The 23030-nt window shown below is 39.4% G+C and overlaps 1 protein-coding gene across 2 annotated transcripts in view; it reads right to left on the bottom strand.

Moving 5' to 3' along the window:
- The window catches only part of eloa (elongin A), a 52019-nt gene extending 31788 nt beyond the window's left edge, over window positions 1–20231 (bottom strand). For both annotated transcript variants that reach the window (XM_078423105.1, XM_078423106.1), the window contains exons 1-2: window positions 20141–20231; window positions 4419–4475 (exon numbers count right to left, since the gene is read on the bottom strand). In XM_078423105.1, the coding sequence (XP_078279231.1) occupies window positions 4419–4475; window positions 20141–20215 (132 nt within the window). In that variant the 5' untranslated portion in view covers window positions 20216–20231. The remainder of the gene's footprint in view (window positions 1–4418; window positions 4476–20140) is intronic.
- Between the last annotated feature and the right edge of the window lie 2799 nt (window positions 20232–23030).

Genomic DNA, 23030 nt, shown 5'->3' with positions numbered 1-23030 from the left:
ATTAGAGTAAACTGAACAGCAGAGCCTAGCATCTGTGTACACAAGTACATACATAGAAATGATGGTGTAAGGGATATTCTGTTTATTTAGAGGCTGAATTTTGTAGAAGCCTATTGATAGCTTCAGTTCAGCAGCATGACATTAAGTATTTCTTAGAGTCATAAAGTCATGTGATGTAAAAACAAACCCTTCAGACCACTGTGACAATGCCAATCTAATTTGATTTCTAGCACTTGATCCATGCCTTGGTGGATGAAGAGCTTGTATGCATAAATGTTGTGATAATGACTGCCTCTACCAGTCCCATAGGCAGTGTCTTTCTGATTGCAACCACCTTCTGGGTGCAATCATTTCTTTCTAGGATCTCCTTCTAAATCTCCTATGAGTTATCTTAATTTTATACACCTCTGCAGTGCGGACAGGTTTCTGACAATCTGCCCTAACTTTGCTTCTCAGAATTTTATAGGCCTCGATCAGGGCATCCCCTCTACCTCCTCCACACCAAGGTAAATAAACATAGCCTCCCCAGTTTCTCCTCATAAATTAAACATACCATTTATGGCAATATCCTGATGAATCTTCCCTCCACAGTCTCCAGTGCAATCATACCTTTCCTATGATAAACACAAAAAGCTGGAGTAACTCAACAGGACAGGCATCATCTCTGGAGAGAAGGAAATGGGTGATGTTTCGGGTCGAGTGAGAAGGGTCTCGACCTGAAATGGCACACATTCCTTCTCTCCAGAGATGCTGTCTGTCCCGCTGAGTTACTCCAGCTTTTTGTGTCTATCTTCAGTTTAAACTAGTTCCTTCTGCAGTTCCTTCTTACACATACCTTTCCTATAGTGTGATAACCAGAACTACATACTGCATTCAGCTATAGTCTGATCAATGTTTTATAAAATTTAATTATAATCTCCCTTCTCTTGCATTACATGTCCTGGCTAGTTAAAGCAAGTATCCCATTTGCCTGTTAACCATTTTATCTACTTGTGCTTCCAGATCAGAGATCCTTTAACTTATACATCAAGATTCCTGTGTTCATCAATACTCCCTAGGGGCCTACCATACATCGAATCCAAGCCAATTAGCCCTCCTGAAATATATCAGCGCACACTTGTCAAAATAAAATTCCATCTGCCATGGTTCTGCCCATCTTGCCAATTCATCAATAACATCCTGTGGACTATGACAACCCAAAACGCCACCTATCCATGTCCTCCATAGATGCTGCCTGACCCACTGCGGTACTCAACTACTTGGTGTTCCACACGAGGATCCCAACATTGATCCCTGTGGTGCACCATAGGTCATAGGTTTCCAGTCACCAAAGTAAACTTCCATTATCACCTTGGACTGATCACCAAGCCAAATTTGGATCTAATTGACCAGCCTGTCTTTAATCCCATGATCTCCAAACTTTTAGACTAACCAGAAACAGAAATACTCAACAGATTGGGCCGTGCTTTTAGGAGGAGAAACTGAGTCAACGTTTTAGGTTGGAGATCTCACCTCAGGGCTATAAAGCTATAAACCATAACTCTGTTTGTTACCTTTTAAGATACAAGAAAACAACTTGTTGCATTCAGGACTAATTGACTTTTTCAAGCCATGATCTTTAAAGTCATAATTACTGCCAAATCACACTTCTGGTTCAAAAAATATACAGATGTAGACAATAGACAATAGGTGCAGGAGTAGGCCATTCGGCCCTTCGAGCCAATACCGCCATTCAATGTGATCATGGCTGATCATTCACAATCAGTACCCCGTTCCTGCCTTCTCCCCATACCCCCTGACTCCGCTATCTTTAAGAGCTCTATCTTGAAAGCATCCAGAGAATTGGCCTCCACTGCCTTCTGAGGCAGAGAATTCCACAGATTTACAATTCTCTGACTGTAAAAGTTTTTCCTCATCTCCATTCCAAATAGCCTGCCCCTTATTCTTAAACTGTGGCCCCTGGTTCTGGACTCCCCCAACATTGGGAACATGTTTCCTGCCTCTAACGTGTCCAATCCCTTAATAATCTTATATGTTTCAATAAGATCCCCTCCCATCCTTCTAAATTCCAGTGATACAAGCCTAGTTGCTCCAGTCTTTCAACATACGACAGTCCCGCCATTCCGGGAATTAACCTAGTGAACCTACGCTGCACGCCCTCAATAGCAAGAATATCCATCCTCAAATTTGGAGACCAAAACTGTACACAGTACTCTAGGTGCGGTCTCACCAGGGCCCTGTACAACTGCAGAAGGACCTCTTTGCTCCTATACTCAACTCCTCTTGTCATAAAGGCCAACATGCCATTAGCTTTCTTCACTGCCTGCTGTACCTGCATGCTAACTTTAAGTGACTGATGAACAAGGACACCCAGATCTCTTTATACTTCCCCATTTCTTAACTTGACACCATTCATATAATAATCTGCCTTCCTGTTCTTACCACCAAAGTGGATAACCTCACATTTATCCACATTAAACTGCATCTGCCCACTCACACACCTGTCCAAGTCACCCTGCATCCTCACAGCATCCTCCTCACAGTTCACTCAGCTTTGTGTCATCCACAAATTTGCTAATGTTACTTTTAATCCCTTCACCCAAGTCATTAATGTATATTGTAAATAGCTGCTGTCCCAGCACAGAGCCTTGCGGTACCCGACTAGTCACTGCCTGCCATTCTGAAAGGGACCCGTTAGTCCCTACTCTTTGTTTCCTGTCTGCCAACCAATTTTCTATCCATGTCAGCACCCTACCCCCAATACCATGTGCTCTAATCTTGCCCACTAATCTCCTATGTGGGACCCTATCAAAGGCTTTCTAAAGGTCCAGGTACACTACATCTACTGGCTCTCCCTTGTCCATTTTCCTAGTTACATCCTCAAAAAAATCCATTATCCAAAGGTTAGTACAGCAAAATTTGAAGTTGAAAAACAATATGGGCCCCAAATCATTTGGTAAAGGATCATTATGAGGGAATAACAATGTCCAAAAAGTCAGATGCAGGGCATCTCACTAAATGTTCCTTCACCATTCCTTCAGAATTTTTTCTTGGTTACTAAACTTTTTAATCTACAATTTTTTTATTTAAATCCACAAAAGATTTTCAGGTAATTTTGGGAGAAGGATATTGTCACATGCTCTCTGAGGCCTACTCCCACTATGGAGCTACTCCAACTCACTAGTTACTTGCTGGGTGTGAAGAGTCCGTTCACCTGTGTCTTGCATTCTAGAGAAGCATAGATAGGCAAAATTGGACAGTGGGATGGAACTGAATGGTGGGTTGAACCTAATATTCATTTTTCAATTGTTCACTCCTTATCTTTCTTTTAATCCAGTATATTTCCCAAACTTAATTTTCATTTCTGCACAAATCAATTTTAAACTTCTCATTTTAGACATTGCATGGGTGCAAGATTTAATATAAAAGCTGTTTTGTTTCCTATTCATACATGCCACAAATAACATGTAGAGGATGACAAAATGGATCAGATACCAGATGTGAGTATCTACTTGAATTTGGTAAAAAGCTGATAATTAGGTATCCTCAAGACTTTGGTAGTGCTGGAATAGCAGATATGCCAGACTATTGCATGTTACTCTTATAAGAAGCAAACACACTCACTTTTTAAACAAGTTACATAGTAACATGATAGATTTTCCAATGAGTTTAAAGAGTTAGAAATATACAAGCACTCTGGACCAGAGCTCCAGCCACGCACCTATCTACCTTCCTGACCCTGGTTTTGTGGACCCCAGTTCTACCTTCAGCTACACCCCCAATGAGAGCCCCATACTCTGCTTGCACTCCGGACCCTGCCTCGTCCCCTGGGGTAATGAGTGAGCCAGCTACTGAACCATCATTAGCTCTGAATATTCAGATGTTGGACTATCAGAGTTTTATTGAACCTATAAAAACTGTGCTACTCTTTTTCATCTATGAGCAAATTCCAAGCAATTGCCTTTAACCTACCAGTGCAATACTCCAGAAATCATGGAAATAAAATGTTACACTTCCATTCCTAGATTACTCTAAGAGCACCTCACAAACCTGCAAGATCCAACTCCAAAGATGTTAAAGGACTGCAAACACATACAAACAACTTCCGGTTCTCAATGTCACACACAATCTGGATTTGGCAAAATATTGCTGTGTCTTTATCATCACCAAGTCAAAATGCTGGAACTTGAACTAAGCAAGACTATGGGAATATCTTCAGTGGATATATAGCAGGAGTTCAAGATGGTAGTTCACTGTCATTTTTCCAAAGGTAATCAGAGTTGGGGAATAAATGTTGGCTTTGCCAGTGACATCAATATCTCGTACATAAATAAACTTTATTTTAAGAGAGGAAAAAAAACAGGAACGACGCTCCACTCCCACCCGAAATCTTAAGCAATCAAAAGGTCATAACTTACAGCAAGAATATCCACAGTGACAGGAAGTTCATGTAAGCGTTTTAAAGTCTTCAGGAGCTGCGCAAAAAAAAAATATTATTTAAACCTTCAAAGTACACAATTGCATTTATCGTATAGCATAAAGAACAACTGAAATTCTCTCCAGTGACTTTCATATTCTCTGGATGAATAAGCAGAACATTCAGGGCAGAGGGGTATTACTGACATTTGATTACAAAACAAAGTTAACCAGTTCAATGAAAAAAAAACTCCAGTTTTCAAACGTGTACCTGGATTGTCAGTGGGGAACGGTCAAAATATGTGATAGCTTCCAGCAAGTGTGACATTTGACATTTCTAGTTATGTTTTTGCTGTCCCCAATATGGTTCCTCAAGCACACAGGGTGCTCTGTAATTTTATATAAATACCCACTTTTCATCGATTACTTGAACAGAGTCTCCACCATTAAGTTATTGGAACAGTACATGTTAAAGCATATGAAACTTAAATTCACGAACTTCAGTTACCTATAAATTATTAAGCTCATTATCTTGGAAAAAAGCAACTATTTCTGTTCATTCTGTTAAAAGTAGTTGCAAAGTGCAATCAATCAGGTGGACAAAATATAATTGTAAATTAAAATTCCATCTTTGGTTACATATATAAAACCTCTCTCAAAGACAATGAAGAGCTTAAAATACAATCCACTATTTTTTAAATTTATTCTACAGCTCACAGTATCAACTGGCAGAATATACCAACACTAATTATAGATCGAATGAATTGCACAGCAATAAAAATAAAATTTTATTGGGTATCAGCTGTAGCTCATTGTGAACATTCTCATTTCATTGTAGCATGCGGGTTCAAACTCTATTCCATGTGTGAATTGAACACATAATCCATGCCATGTCAGTGTTAAACTGAGGGAAGACAGCACTGTCAGAGATATTTTCGTTCAGATGAGACATTATGCAGCCCATATGGGTGAATATAAAATATCCCATGGCACTCACTATTCAAAGAAGAGAAAGAAGGTACTTGTCAGTGTCCCATTCAATATTCATCGCATAATCAACTTTAATTCAAATTAATCAAAAGATTATCTTGACAAATGTCTTATTATAGGTTGCGAGGTCTTGTGTGCAAAATGACTGCTGCATTCCTCACCAAAGTCAAATTTACAGACCAACAGTCACAGAATGCTTTTACACAGAAAGGTGCCATTTGGCCCATCATGATCTAGCAGAGAGCTGGCATGGACAACTCGTTACTACGGACTTCTTCATATCTCAGCCAAATTTCCCAGACCATATATTTATCCAATTCCTTCCTGGAGACCACAATAAAACTTGCTTCCACCACATCTGCATATCAGATACAATGCAACACATTTTAGATTCCAAACACATGCTGCTTTCCTCATGTCACTCTTAATTCCATTCCTGATTATTTTAGTGATGGAAACAATCACCCACTATCCACTCTATTCAGACCTCACATCATTTTATATAATGCTATTAGATCTGAAAAGGGTCCCAAATTCTCCAATGTCTTTGTAACTGCTTTACCTCATCCCAAGGGTCATTCTCTGAAGTCTTCGTTCAACAACTTTCCAATACCTCCCTATCCTTTCTATAATGATGTGACCAGAATTGAACATAGCTCTCCAGCAGAGAACAGACAGTATTTCATGAAGGATCTACATGACCTCTTGCTTTTAAACTCAGTATTGATAGCACCCTAGATTGTGGGTGCCTTATGAACAGTTTTTAAAATCCTGCCCAGACATTTTCAATGGCTTGTGCACCCATTCACCCTATTGTATACTCTTCCATCACCTCACATTTCACAGCATTAGACTTCATCAACAATGCTTCTGCCCATTTTGCCAGCCTGCTTATATCCTGCCACAATTTATCACTATCCTCTTTGCATTTCACAATAATGTCAAATTATATGTCATTTGCAAATTTAAAAGTTGTGGCTTATACCCATTAACCCCTCCCCCAGTCCAGGCCATTAATATAAATTTGAAAAAGGTTTTGATCCTAACACAAGTTCCCAAGGACGCTATTTCTCACCTTCCTCCTGTCAGAACAATCATTCACAGAGCCCATTGCACATCTCTTAGCCAATTTCATATCCATGTCCCTTTTATGCCAGGTGCTTCAACTTTGCTGACAAATCTGTTCGGAGTCATCTTATCAAAAGTCTTCTGGGAGCCCATATACACCACATTGACTGCATTATCTTCATCAAGTCAAGTCACATCATAAAATTCTATCAATTTGATTAAATAAAATTAGCCCTTAGCAAATCCCTGCAGGTTTGCCTTAATTAATTTCCCTCCAGGTAACCACAGAGGTTAAAACTACAGGCTAGTGGCTTCTTGGACTGACATTCACTAATCTTCAGGCCCCCAACATTAAAAGATTATAGTTAGGCACCTGCAACTTCCTCCTGTAGTTCCTGATGACATGCCTACGTTTAAGCTCAGACAACTTTTCTAACACCTCTACATTATTTGTTTTTAACATATCTCCACCATAATTATTGTTTTAAAAATACCCTCTTCGCTAGTGAAGCCAGATGCAAAGTATTCATTTAGTAACTTAACACTACCCTTAGCATTCAAATGCAAGGCCATTTTTGGACTACCTTTTTATTCCTTATCTGCCAAGGGAACATTTTTAGGTTCGCATTTTTTTTTAAGCAGATCAATCTTTGTCTTTGAGAGACATTATTTGTCTCTCATTTTAAACTTTCCTTTTCCCTTTGATTTATTTGGAATTTGTCTGGCTCTTACTGGTACTTACAACTTGACATTTGTCATAATCTAAAGCCCTCCCTCCTACATCATCTCTTTGGCCAATCATCTGCTTTATCTTCTGATTTCTGTATTCAACATCATGTGCACATCATAAGAACATTTTAACTTCTTTCTTACATCCCTAAATGCTGTCTGCAAGAAACTCATCTCTCGCTATGTTATTATCAGTGATATGAATCACAACCTCCTCTGGCTGTTTACTCTCCTCCTTAAAGACGTTCTACAGTCAATGTGAAATCCTTGCCCAGGCATCAGGACGGCAAATGTACAATCTTGCAACCACAGAAGCACATATCTTCCCCATAACTACTGAATCCTTAATTATTATTGCTCTCTCATGTTCCCTCCTTCCATCTTGTGCAGCTTTTTATGAGAACACACTCCAGACTGGCTGCATGCCTCACCCAAAAAGTATACAAGAAACAATAAGATAAGAGAATGAGATTACCTCCAAAGACTCCTGCACTGTGTCTGCTCCTCCAGTTTGGTATTCATCTATCTCTTTGTCCTCTTTCTGCTCACATTTAAAAAGGTGTAATGTGGCCACCTCCCTAATCACGCTATCCACGATTTTGGCATTCAATCCTTTCACACATGAATTATAACAAGATTTCTTAGCTCTCTTTTTAAATCAAAGCTGCCTCTCACTTTCATGCAACTCAATATTGTAATCGATATTTTCCTCGTCAAACTCTGCACTGCTTATCCACAGTCCTTCGATCTGATAGATTAAGGAAATAAACAGGTCGATTGTCCTTTTCAATCAAACCTCAGATCCTTTTTCTAAAGCAAAAGCATAGCATCCACTAATTTACAATGTTCCTGTGCAAAATTACATTCAGCAAGGAAATGGAAAAATATTAGTTAGGCCTGTGCTGAAAGCAGTTTTGAAGAAGCTCAAAGACCAAAGCAGGAATCAAAGCCAGAAAAGCCTAAAAGGAAGCCTAAAATCAAGATAAGGAAGCTACTGCAAGTTCAAAAGTAAGCTAGGCTTGCAAACATTAGGACAGGAAACTTAAATGAGAAATAAAAAATATATATAACCAAAAAAACTATGGCAGATTCTAAAATGAACATTAAGTTAAAAGGTGAAGAATCACACCACGTGTGAACCTCAGAAGAAGGAAATGATAATGGGTCAAATTGAGATGACTGACAGCTGTCTACTGTGAGTAGACAGAGATAGAAGTCTGTAAAATGTAAACATAGAAAATAGGTGCAGGAGTAAGCCATTCAGCCCTTTGAGCCAGCACCGCCATTCAATAAGATCATGGCTGATCATCCAAAATCAGTACCCTATTCCTGCTTTCTCCTAAAATCCCTTGATTCCGTTAGCCCAAAGACCTAAGAAATTTCCAGCAGTTCAGCTCATGCTAGTAGATAAAGAAAAACTGAGTTAACATTACAGATGGATGGCCTACAGAAGAAATGATCAGTTCTGACATAAACAATCAATGCAAATTACCCACATATTGACACAAGGAACTGCAGATGCTGTAATCTGCATGAAAACACAATGTGCAGACAGCATCTGAGGAGGGAAAGATAGACCCTCCTTGAGACTGATGGAGTAGAGGGGAAAAGAGAGGTTGGGAGGTGAGGCAAAGTTGGCAAGTAATGGGTGGATACTGGTGAGAGACGTTTGATTGGCAGATGGGTGGAGTAGGTGACAAACGCTAGAGGTGATAAGGAGATAAGAGAAGAGGAGGACTGAAATGTAAATTCATACCCCACCCTCTCTGCAACTTAAAATTTCTCTTTTTCCCAAACCAGTTCTGGCAAATGGTCTTTGACCCAAAATGTTAACTCAGTTTGTCTTTTCATATTACCTAACCCAAAATTAAAAATGCTGGAAACACTCGGCACCCGAAACATTCACTATTTATGAAAATGATGAGACAAATATAGTCATCCTATCCCTCCCAGATATCTGCAAAATTTCACTATTTAAAAAGTTTCATAAGATGGTGTTAAGATCTTAAGTTTCTTAAAGTTCAAGTGTTTCATAAGGTGACGTCTTTTTTTCCTCGTGAGCCCAATAACACTAAAATGAATAGAGGCATATTTAGAAGCATTCCAAGGAACTCTCCAGTTTATTCTGTTCCATCCCACAATAGGCAGTATATTAAAGAGGATTCTCTACTAAACTGTTTTATTTTGCACAAGGAGAAAAAATGCCATTGCTTTCCTCAAGTTAAAACACCTGAGGAATTCCTCAGAGATTTCAAATGAAAAAAGGACAAATTTGCATTTATATTACACTAAAAACAACCCGGTAATATTTTGGATTGAAATGCTGTTTTGATGAGTAGCCACTGTGGTAACCAGGAACCATACAGCTAATTTGTACACAGAGTTCCATTTACAGCAATTAACACCACAAGCAATTTATGTAATATTTAGTGATGGTTTTTGGAGGGAATAAGGAATCTAACTCTCTTTCAACCTCAAATAGGATAATATTATACTTTGCCATCTACCCCACCCGCTCGCCCTGTTTATGCATCAGCTTAGATTCTCAAATGACACTCAAGCTCACAAACTTCTGATTTGAGGAACAAGATTATAACTAGCAAATCAATCATACATAAAATCCATTTGATTTGTCAAAGCCCACCAACGTTACAATCCAAATTCTTCAAGAGTCATTTGTCCGCCTTGCTGTTGTTTAAATACCATGCTGCCGCAAGAAGATTGTGTCGGAAGGACAGCATATGGCTGCTTTGGTACCATATATGGCAGGCTGCCGATGCTCCTTCAGAGAACTTTAGAATAGCTGAACTTGCATTGACATCAACCTCCATCTATGGAAATCCCACACTTAGCAGTTACTGATGCAGCTATAAACAGCCAAACAGACATGGTACAGTTGCCGGAGTGGCAAAAATAGCATCCACCTGATACTTTAGCACAGCAACAAGCACAATTCAGTCACCAATCCCACTCCCCCATAGCTTATAATGATTTGAAACAAATGTCTGCAAGATTCAAAGAAATTACAATTTTTAAAATCTGCAGATGCTGAAAATTTGAAATAAGAACCGATATTGCTGGGAACATTCTGCAAGTCAGGCTGCATCTGTGGAAACCAAGCAAATCAACATTTCAGATCCAAGACTAATTTTGAGAATTGAAGTACTTGTGTTCAGCCCAGTGGTGACCCCAAGCTTCCTGTTGTTTGCCTCTTTAATTCGCTATCCCACGCCCAAAGGCTGTGGCCACTTGCAAGCAAGCTTGAAGACCTAGTCCTCATCTTCTACCATCCTAACTTGACTCCAAAGTTAACTTGATTTACCTGCTTGTATCTTACAGGTCAATTCTGCTGGCATCATCCATTTGTAATTTTGGCTTAGTTTTCTCTCCATTAGCAAAGCTGACCTGCTGAGCATTTCCTTGCATTCCAACATCTCCCTACTATTTTTGGATCTCACCGTCTCCATCACAGGAGACAGACTATTGACCGACATCTACTACAAACCTACTGACTCCCAAAGCTATCTTCCCACCCTGCTTCTTGTAAATCATCAGAGATGTCCTCGTACTTTAGGAAAGGGGGGCTCCCCTCTTCCATTATAGATGAGGCTCTCACTAGGGTCTGCTCGATATCCCGCAGCTCCGCTCTTGCTCCCCCTCCCCCCATTCGTAACAAGGACAGAGTCCCCCTTGTCCTTACCTTCCACCCCATCAGCCATCGCATGTAGCATATAACTCTCCAAAACTTTTGCCACCTCCAACGGGATCCCACTACTGTCCGCAACTTCCCATCTCCACCCCTTTCTGCTTTCCGCAGAGACCGTTCCCTCTGCAACTCCCTGGTCAACTCGCCCCTTCCCACCCAAACCACCCCCTCCCCAGGTACTTTCCCCAGCAACCACAGGAGATGCAACCTTATCCCTTTACCTCCCCCTTCGACTCCACCCAAGGACCCCGACAGTCTTTTCAGGTGAGGCAGAGGTTCACTTGCACCTCCTCCAAACTCATCTACTGTATCCACTGTTGCAGGTGTCAACTTCTCTACATCGGCGAGACCAAGCGTAGACTCGGCGATCGTTTCACTGAACACCTCCGCTCAGGGAGGGGGAGAGAGGGGAGGGGGAGAGAGGGGAGGGGGAGAGAGGGGAGGGGGAGAGAGGGGGAGGGGGAGAGGGAGCGAGGGAGAGAGGGGGAGGGGGAGAGAGAGAGAGGGGGAGGGGGTGGTGCTGCACCAATGCAGGAGAGGTTTGGGCCCAACGGGTCCACGGTCTAGTATCCTTTGAAATTCTTCAGTTACCAATGTCAACTTATTGTCCAAATAGAGCCAAAGGTTTCTTTTTCATCGCCAATTCTTTTGACTAAAACGTTCAACTACCACACAACATCTCGGTCTGCAAAAGATAATTAGTTAATTTCATCCTCTGCAAAATGTGTCCTGTCAAAGGCTACCATCTGTCAGGGTGAGTCTTCATTATGAAATGAGTAATGTCAAGAACTTAAAACTTCTCCCTGGCACAGCATATGCATGAGCTATTATGCAACTTGTAGAATTCTGACCTTCATAAAAAATTAGAACCATCTTCTAAATTTGCAATAAAGGTTCATTGACATTATAACCTTATTTTGTGGTGTCTTAACCATGGTACATGCTGCAAATGTTAACACTTTGATAAATTCTAAAAAATCGATTTACTTTAAAGCTATCAAAGGAGAACCACTAAACGGACACATTTTGTTTGTTTGAAGGCAGAAGCAGACCTTTTTCAAAGTGACATGCGTCAAAAAGTCTTCAGTAATTGACTAGAAACTGAATATCCTCTTCACTTTAATTCTTTAAGGCACAGCTAAAGAATGCAGTTTGATATATGGAATCTACTATTGTGTCCATCAGGGAGGGGAAAAATGACGTGCCTTTATTGTGGCAGTTCTTTGTGCAAGAGTCTACATGTCAAACAATTATCCTGAGGTGCAACATCATGAAGGATGGAAACAAGTAGTTCCTGCTCTAGAGCTACTTTAGGGAAATGAATGGGAATGGTAGATTCTTCTACAAATTACCACAGCTAGGAGGAGGCCATAAAGTATGGAGCAAAGTCTTTCAGCATAAATGTCACAAATCGATGTTGAAGGCGAGACAGGAAGGATTAACCAAATGTCATAATGCAGCTTAAAGATAAACTTCAGTATGTCAATTCATCAATATATTAATCACATTATACCTGCATTGGATAACTCCCTTATAGAGATTAAGGAGTTTTGTTTCAGATCGATTAAAGATTAGGACAAGGTATCAGAGAAACATCGTAGCCACTTATCAGTAAGGGATAGACAGCACAACTTTAAATTTAAGCACAAAATTAATTGCAGGAGAAAAATATTTATACACTACCACTGCCATTCTTTACTGTACAACTGTAATAGCCTACACACTAGTAGCCTTCCGATATTCAATGACTGAATCCACACACAGGATCAATGCCTCCTGATTAAAATGCGGGAGAAGAGGGCAGTAACAAATACCTACTTGACAGTAAAATTGTTAAACAGCAATATATAATTTATTGCTTTTAGGATAATGTTTTAAGCACAAATAACAATTCAATTATTAACTAGAAATTAAATATCGACAGCGTGATATAATCAGGAATTATACAACAACTCTATCAGGGCTGAGTCAAATTCAGTACTCAGGCAACATCTACAATTAAAAATAGCCTGATAACAAACCTGCTAGGTTCAATCCAAATGATTGGAAAATTGACGAATGGTACTTCTAATCAGCCATGGTGGGATGACTAATAAAATACATTCAGAACAGTCAGCTCCTCATTAGTCAGTCCGCAGTAGAGCATGAAAATGTTTTAAGACTTGCAAAGGAGATATTCTGCAATATGAAGCTAGAAGGAATCTTAACATGGCAACCTCAGATATTATTGCAGTAAGTGGCAATACATTTGCCAATCCGGAATCATTCATATCCCAGGGATCACTTGGAACCAGAAACTTAAAAATGGAACAGCCACATAAATATTTATTGCTATAAGAGTACGTCAGAGTCTGGGAATCTTGCAGCAAGTGATGAACCTCATGCTCCTCAAAATCTTTTAAATCTTTACACGCTGCAAGTCAGATTAAGTACAATTTTACGACATTTTAGAAGCTCTACAAAACCCATGGTCATGCATCAAATTCCTTTGGCACCGTATCCATCATCCGATGCATTAATTTTCTCTTCTACTGGTCCATCATGGCTTCATTGCATAATATGACACAATATGATACAATACCACTTTATTTATCCCAGAGGGAAATTGGTCTGCCTCCAGTCAATATCTACAAAGAGCACTGCTGCATCACACACATACTTTTAACAGTATCCCCCAACCTGCAACTTCTATATTCTATACCCTAGAATGACTAGGGTAGCAAACACAGCAACACCAGCACTTTCCTCAGCAAAGCACACAAAAAAATACAACTGCTGTTCCGTGATGTATAAATCCTGTAACATCCACTTATCACCACTTTGAGAGTACCTTTAATACAAAATGACAGCGCACTACTATTCTCCTACTGCCAAGTAGATCTAACCCCCCCCCCCCCATTCTCCCTTCTTCCCCCTCCTTTCACCCCTGTGCCCCACCAGCACTCGCACCCATTTCTCCCCCTCACCCCCCACACATTCATTCCTCTAGCTTCATATTTCATAACTCTTCAATCCTTTTGTCTCACACCTTCCGTCTTTTCATCTCTGGCCTTTGTCCACCAATCAAATTCGCACCTTTCCTTTATCAACCTATTACCGGCTAGGCTTTGTTCTGCCCCTCCTCTCTTCCAACTTTCTTCCCCACCCCCCTCATTACAATCAGTCTGAAGAAGGGCCCCCAACACAAAACATCACCTATCCACGTTCGCCAGAGATGCCACCTGACCGATTGAGTTACTCCAGCACTTTGTGTCTATTTATAGATACAAATACTGCCCTTGCCAACAATATCCACGCCGCATGAAATAATAAAATCTAGAATTCTTTCTTCAGTGGTCCAGGGACAAAGCTGCAACAGAGAAATCTCGTGGACAAGTGAGTAAACAGAAAACTCTTGAGAATTTATAATTTAGTCAACTATTTAAAAAGAGGAACAAAAGAATATTGATCCCCTTGCCTGGGCCCTTTGTATTTGTATTTTCACATTATGTAGAAAAATAGAAAAGGACCATTAAGTGGTAATTTACTAGCAACAACACCCACATTCCATGAATACATAACATACACCATGAATGCAAAACATGCACCATTTACAGAAAAGTGAACAAACAAATCAAGAGAGTGAAAAAGGGACTATGATCTTAAATACTAACAACCCCCTCACACCAATTTTCGGAAAGCATCTCAAATGTAATGGTAGGACACCACTCAACAAGAAAAAAAAGTACCAGAGGGCAATTCCATTCAGATTGCCCTCCATCAAATTTGCAACAGCATCTGTGCCCTTATCTATATGCAATAAGCTTATAAAATACTATATTACAACAAGTGAGGGCAATTGAGACATAACGTTAGGTGACGAGACTTTATATCGTTTCACGATGAATCCTAACAGTGAGTAAAAAAAATCTTCATCCCATCAATGGAGTTGTAATTAGTTCACAGATTTCAGAGACTTATTGATCAACTAAACTCCTCAACGAAAAAGCTGGAGTTCATTCCTGTCCAATGCACCAAAAGCAAGAGTTCCTGAAACTTCAGTAGCAGCTTAATACTATCCAGGCCAAGAATGTAAAAATGCTTGATCATGCTACCAAGTTTATAGAACAATAGCCATTTTCTGAGCAGGTGTATTTAATTTTAAAAAAGCTATGAAGCAACAATTGCAAAACAAATCAGTTTTAGGATGGAGCAAATGCATCAGCAATTGAAAAGACATCACTAATGTCTGGCTACGTAAACAGGAATTCTGTAGTCAGAACAAATATTGCACCCAGTGAAGTAAAAGACGGCCTGCTTCTTAGAGTATCAGCCATGTATAAATTTATCATACAATCACAAAAAAAATTTAAATCATCTACTCATTAAATATTGAATTTATTAAGTGAAATATTTTGCTAAAACAATATTCAGTAGATGGGGAAGGATAAGGGGGCATTGGGAGTTAAAAGAAAAAGGAATGAGATTCACTTTTGTTATCCAGTTAGTGGACAACCTGATGTGACTTGTAAAGATATATTTTTCAGCTAAATCAAACTCTCAAGCATCAACAAGCTCCTGGTAAAAGTTGAAGATAGAAAAGAGTAAATAAATACTTTACAATTCCGAAGTATGTCAACAATGAAGCACAACATTCCAGAGTCCAGAAACAGAGGTCACAGTTTAAGCATAAGGGGTAGGCCATTTAGAACTGAGATAAACTTTTTCACCCAGAGTTGTGAATCTATGGAATTCTCTGCCACAGAAGGCAGTGGAAGCCAATTCATTGGATGTTTTCAAGAGAGTTAGACTTAGAGCTAAAGGAATCAAGGGATATGGGGAAAAAGCAGGATCGGGGGTACTGATTTTAGATGATCAGCCATGATCATATTGAATGGTGGTGCTGGCTCGAAGGGCCGAAAGGCCAACTCATGCTTCTATTTTTCTATGTTAAAATAATAATGAAAAAAGAACGACTTGAGCGCAAAGTTACTTCAAACATAAATTCATTTAATATCACACAACTTAGAGATATAATGATAGACACAAAATGATGGAGTAACTCAGCGGGACAGGCAGCATCTCTGGAGAGAGGGAATAGGTGACGTTTCAGGTCTTGACCCTGAAGAAGGGTCTCGAACCGAAACGTCACCCATTCGTTCCCTCCAGAGAAATCTGAAGAAGGGTCTCAACCCGAAACTTCACACATTCCTTCTCACCAGAGATGCTGCCTGTCCCACTGAGTTACTGCAGCATTTTGTGTCTATCTTCAGTTTAAACCAGTATCTGCAGTTCCTTTATATCCATAAGATATAATGATAATTTGTTCCATAATTGAATTATGGCTACCTGTGGTATCTCTGTTTATAAGGAAATGTGTTCTTTAATTGCAATAGGAAAAATAGTTAAACCCACAAATAAATTCAGAATCACCATTTAAAAAAATACTTTTGAATCAGGCAGGCAACTCAATCAGCGATTATCACAGTTGCAACCATGCAGCACCTGTTCCTATACCTCCTCCCTCGACTCTGTCCAAGGACCCCGACAGTCCTTTCAGAGGTTCACTTGCACCTCCTCCAACCTGATCTACTGTACCGGCTATTCCAGGTGTGGACTCTTATATATCGGCAAGACTTAGCACAGGCTTGCCGATCGTTTCACTGAACACCTCAGCTCACCCGCCGAAACCAATATGATCTCCCGGTTGCTAAACACTCCCCCTCCCATTCTGACCTGTGTGTCCTGGGCATCCTCCACTGTCAGTGTAAGGCCCAAAACAAATTGATGGAACAGCATCTCATATTTCTTACAACCCAGCGGTATGAATATTGACTTCTCTACCTTCAAGTAACCCTTGCTTTCCCTCTCTCTCCATTCCTTCCCTATCCTAGCTCTCTGACTAGTTTGAATGTCCTCCTGATTAAATTTTATCTTTGTATGCCTTGTTGTCAACTTCCTATTCTACATTTTCCTTGATCTTTGTCCCCTTTGATCTCTCTTTGTCACACCTTACCATTCCATACCTCCCTCTCCCCTGACTCTCAGTCTGAAGGGTCTCTACTCAAAACGTCACCTATTCCTTCTATCCAGAGACGCTGCCTGTTCTGCTGAGTTACTCCACCATTTTGTGTCTATCATTAGCATTTAGGCAGCTTCAATGGGGAGGCCAAGTCATTTGAATGCCAACAATAAACTCCTGAAGCAGACACAATATTCCCTGCTCCATCAAAATAACAGATTATCGGGTGGACAGAGCAATTGAATCAAATATGTTCTCAAAGCCTATCCCAACTGATTCACAGGAATTCCTGGTTCATGACCATTCAAAATAAAGAGGAAGCATTTTAGATACCCTAGCTATAAAGGATAACATTGTTTATGCTATTAGGTTTAATGAAAAAGTTTGCAGTTTGTTAATTAACCAGGAAACCAAGATTTTTGCAGATTGCCAACAGGAAATGAAAGCACAATCTCGCATTTTATACAACCAATTATCTTGCATAGATTGTTACAAAGATATCAGTACTGGAATCAAAATTTGTAACATGACTCGGGTTCATGTAACACCCATCACCCAAACCTCAGAAGTGCAGAGTTGTAATTTATTTCTGGCTTGCCCAGTTACATTTGCAGAATATTAAAAAATATTTATAAGAAATAGGATATTAAAGACTGGAGAGATTGGAATAATCCAAAGAATGTGTTTTCTTAGACAAGGTGGTCTGCAGCAAAGTGGTCTACGGTCTGAAGCAAGTGGCTACCTCTTGACATTCCATGCCCTGAAAGACATGTCAGGTAAGTACTGAATACACTTGCCCAAATCAGTGCAGCTCCAGTACTCAGGAAACTCAACATCATCTGGGACAAATCAGTCAACCTAATTAGCACATTATATACCAACATAAACATTCATTCCCTTCACTGCCCGTGAATGGTGGTGGCTTGATATACTTCGTACAAGGCACATTCCTACATCTTAACAATACTTCACCAACAGCACATTGCACGTCCATTACCTCTATGAAATGCAATAAAGACCCACAGTAATGCAACCAATGCCAGCTCTCCTTCAAGTTACATACCATGCTGCCATTACTACATTGATACTGGACCAAAATTCTGGAATAAATCAAGAGATGGAAATAGATACAACATGGGAACTGGTACGGGACAAGATGACAGCTCACTAACAGCTTTCCACAGGCAATTAGAAATGGGCAATAAAAGCAGGCCAACATCCCACAAAAGGATTAAAACAATCTCTGCTTCTTCTATCTGCAGATATAGAAAAACAAATGCAGAAGGATCCCCTGTGAATAAGCATTCCCACATGGACAACTATTGAGAATTTAAATTTAGAAAAAAATCTAATAATAAAGGAACCAATGTTGAAACCCTTGAGAGGGTACCTTTTTAAACTCTGCTCATCTGGTCAAAATATTTTCACATGATATGGAATTTATAAATATACATGTAATAAATATTTGTCCTCCTCCAAATCATGGTATCGCATTTGTTAGGTACACAGAAGTTTTCATCAAACTTTATTTTTTTATGATTTCAGAGGTATTATGGTCAAAAGTGGGAATCCAGCAGAACTGTTGAAATAGTTTTTAAAAAACACATCATAACTATTGACACTTTACAATCTCTCCACTTTCCACATCTGCCCCAAACATTGTCAGTTATTTTGTTTACCAATTCATTGTGCTCAGTATTGCTCCAATTAGCAGCATTATTCCATTAATAATCTATTATTAACAACTAATATTTGTTATGAAAACTTGAAGAATTTAGAAAATGTTAACTCTGCTACTCTCTCTGCAATTACTGCCTGAATTGATGCACATTAACCACATTTTGTACACTTTTTTCAGATTTCTAGTACCTGCGGTATTTTTGTCTTGAGCTGAAATTGTCTGACTCATGAATCCCAAATACCAAATTGACCAAGATGACTGCTGAATATTTTCCACACGAAATCTCAGCATCAGCAAACTGAGCCTGCTGACTGTTTGGGAATCAAACATACAATATCTACCAAAAGTACAGTCATATTGTAGCATGTTAATATACTCTTCAACCTGGAAAACATATGTTCAAATCCCACCAAGTGAAATGATTTTAGTTCACATCTGATATCACTTTCAAAACAATATCTGAAAAAGCAGGTAGCACTTGAAAAGATGATCATGAATTTGTTAGATTATAGTAAACACCCAAATAGTTCATGTGATGTCCCATAATTACTATTAAAAAAACTCTTTCAACCACAGATTAAGTTTGGTTTCCATTAAATCTATCTAAACCCAATTTTGTTTTAACAGCCCTATTTTCCAGCATCATATGGGAAAGCTAGACTACATCATGATGCGGTCCAAAATCAACTTTATCATTGACAGTACCACAGATCTTAGGAAATTGAAAAATCTGTGATCTTCACTTTCACTTTCTATTCTGTCTCACAAATTCAACTTCAATAACAAGTAACAGCACGAAGAACATGATTCCCTCCCACTATGGCATATGAAGATCTGCCTGTTTGCTCTGCAATTATAGCAAAGAAAAGGAGAAATGTACATTGCTAATAAATGTAATCAAAGCTGAATCAGCAGTTCAGTAAGCTTGATGTAAAAAAAAACTACATCAAAACAATGTAGGGCTTTTGCAGCTATTGGGTTGAGTTACAAAAACGGAAACTTGCAGAAATTTATCATTATTCATTTACAGTAATCATAGTGTGTCACTTAATAATTACTCGATTCATTTGCATAAATTAGTTTGAATTCCAACAGTGTCCAGGTGGCTCCTGATGGTGTACAAGAAAGTGTAATGTCAAGGCAATGGCAAATAATGTCCATTCTCAAAACCTCACAATCACATATACTATTTTTAATCATTAAATCAGGGGACTCCAGTGAGGTCTAAAGAATACAATGTCATCACTTTCCTACACGACAGAATGGAGATTCTTTCATATTCGTATTATGCGTTTGTATAAACGGAAACTGAACAGGACAGTCAAAACAAGCTCGTTGTCAGCTTGGCATACACCCCCGTCGCACCCCAGGCTCTGACCCACTGATTTACAATAGTTTGATTTATTATTTATTAATAGGTTGATAGACTGGTTTCACAACCGTCAGACAAACGATTTTTCACGGAGGGTTTCATGGTCCTGTTCTGAGTTTTTGTCCCACGGCCGGGCCCCGGGGTGACACGGGTGCCCTGCAACAGGCAATCGTTTACCTTCTTGGGTTCCTGAGTGGCTGACAAACGAGCCCGCAGCTTTAAAACCTGCTCCTGCACCCCATCAGCAGCCATGATCCACCGTTTCTGACTCAGGCACCACCCGGAAGTACTCGCGCACTTGCCCTGGAACTGAACATGTACCAATGGCGCCTGGTCTGACCGATGCTGGCGGCATTTTGTTTGGACACGAGGATCGGCCGCGTCTAGCTACTGGAACTAATCAGCCGTGATGCTTTCTAAAATATCATCATGTGGTACCCCAAAAATGCACGTAAAGTCGCTAATTAGGCTAAATAGTGTTTGCGTGTACACAAAATAGAAACAATTTTCACGGTAGGTTCATGGCCCTGTTCTGATTTTGCCCCAAATAGTTTAATGCATACTCTTATACACATGTGACAATAAATTTATGTACCATCTATTCTCTTATCAATAACATATCAAAACGATTTTAAATGTATGTTTTACCACAGTGTTTAATGGCAAAATGTGAATGTAATCTTGTTTAATTTCGTTTTGCTATGTTATTAATAGAGAATAGATGGTCACATGTACAATAAATTTATGTGCCATCTATTCTCTATTAATAACATCAAATCGAAATTAAACTAAGATTACATTCATATTTTGCCATTAAAAACTAAGTTTGAAATCGTTTAAGAGTATGCATTGAACTATTTCAAAAAGAAAGCAACAAAGTAAGTTGATAAAGGTAAATACACCAAAGTACTCTGAATTACAAGTCATAGAAAATTATGCAGTTTGCATATATAATAATTTATTCGTTTATTTTGGATCATTGGAGTGTAATCTGTATAGAAGAAAACCTTAGAAAAATGGTTAGAGATAAATATCTTACGTTAATATGTAGGGGAGGGGTGCTTTTAAGAGAAGAAATTTGGCACCGAATGATTTAAAAAAGCTAAAATGTATGTACATTCAGATAGTGCCCATCTTCGTGCAAAAATACTTTTTACATACTTTTCCCCTCCCTCTCCACAAATAGCTATCTAATGTCCCCCCCCTCCCCCCCCCACACAAGTTCTGGAACTAGATTTTCATGGACCCCAGCACTCTGCAGTTCCTAATACAAACAGCCAAGGCAGCAAGACAATTTACCACATGGCACAATGATACCCAATCCAGTTCTGCTTGTAACCTCCTCACTTGTGCACTTCCAAAAGGAAATAATGGATCAATATTTTTTAATTTTTATTTGATGGTAATCTTGAGAATAGTCTATTTGACCCACTAAATGTTATGTGTAATATGAAAATGATAACAATTATGATTGTTCCTCTATTTTAAAACAATATTATTCTCAATAATGTTTATATATAACTGGCAAGCTAATTGATCAAAGGATGTTATTACAACAAAATTTAATCACTTGTTACTCAATATTCACATTTTCCAGTACGAATCCATAGATTTTAAAAAAGAATGTTTTCACTCTATTGTCAGTACGGAACATTTGTGGAATAGGTTTAGTCAACCCAATTACAAGTAGGAATAATTTCATAACACAAGCTTCACAGCAATTGTTAAGTTCAGTGTGTGGATGTTGATGTGAGAAAGGGAAAACTTTTTAACATTCACTTGTGGAATGTGAGCTTTGCTTTATTATCCATCCATGTCTTCTTGACCTGCTGCAATTCTTTTTGTGAAGATACTCCCAGTGTTGTTGGGTAGAGGGTTCAAGGATGTATACACAGGAAGCAATCACAATATAGTTTCAAGTCAGAATTGTGTATGACTTAAAAAGAAACAAATGTGTTGATGTTGCCATGTCCTGCTTGATAACAGAGGCTGCATGTTTGCAGGGTGCTATTTAAGTAGCCTGGATGAATATGTGCAGTGTATTTGTAAATGGTGTACACTGGAGTGCAGGAGGGATTGAATGCTTAAGGTGGTGGAGGGGGTGCCAATCGATGGACCACTTAGACCTGGAGGGTATCAACTTCTTGAGTGTTGTTGGGACTGTACTCATCCATGCAAGTAGGGAATGTTCCGTCACACATTACTCTGAGGCAGATGGGTTTGGGGAGTCAGGAAATGAGCCACATGCTGCAGGTGGACTGCTCGAACTTAGGTTTATTTTGCTGTTTCAGTTAAGTTTCTGGTTAAGGGTGACACTCAACAATACCGACTTCCAGTCTCCAATTGTTATTGAAAGTCAAGGACAGAGAATTTGTTACGTTTTCTCTGACGCAAACAGGGTAACCCCAGGCAGAGAAAGAGAAGGCAGCTTTTTGAAACTGGAATACTGTAAAAAGCAGTTGGATATCTTCTGAGGGAAAGATATTAGAAGCAACATCTTAAATTGGAAATTGTTGCTGTCTGATTTTTATAAGATATGAACGTTATTTGTCAGGCCATGTTGAGTGGTGTACACCTCTTGCTGCACGCATGCTTTAATATCTGTGGAATTGTAAATTAAATTGCAATTGTGCAACCTTTATCAATCATAGCTAATTCTGACGTTGCAGTCATTAACAATGCAGCTGAAGATGGAGAGATAAAAATCACAACAATTACATGATCCATTTACAAAGATGTGGTAGAAAGCTTGCAATTTAGTTCAAAATCAAAATACTGCAGATTCTAAAAATCTGAAGTTAAACAGCCAATGCTGAAAATATTCATCTGGTCAGGCAGCAGCTTGCACATCTCAAGACCAGGGCCCCACCGATGCTACAGGGGCCAACCACGCTCCCATCTGCCCTCAGACTGGAGGCATCAGTGCACCCGACAGCTTCCATTCGGGACCCACGCCAATATTTCCACCGGTCAAGCAGGGACCCTGCACTGACAGCAGCCAGAAGAAGAGTACCAACCTGAAACATCATGCCCATCACCTCCACCGATGCTGCCTGACTGTGTTTTC

Source organism: Rhinoraja longicauda, chromosome 27 (genome assembly GCF_053455715.1).
Source record: "Rhinoraja longicauda isolate Sanriku21f chromosome 27, sRhiLon1.1, whole genome shotgun sequence".
Classification (NCBI taxonomy): domain Eukaryota; kingdom Metazoa; phylum Chordata; class Chondrichthyes; order Rajiformes; family Arhynchobatidae; genus Rhinoraja; species Rhinoraja longicauda.
The sequence above is the reverse complement of the archived record's forward strand: the minus strand, read 5'-3'. Positions and strand labels throughout refer to the sequence as shown.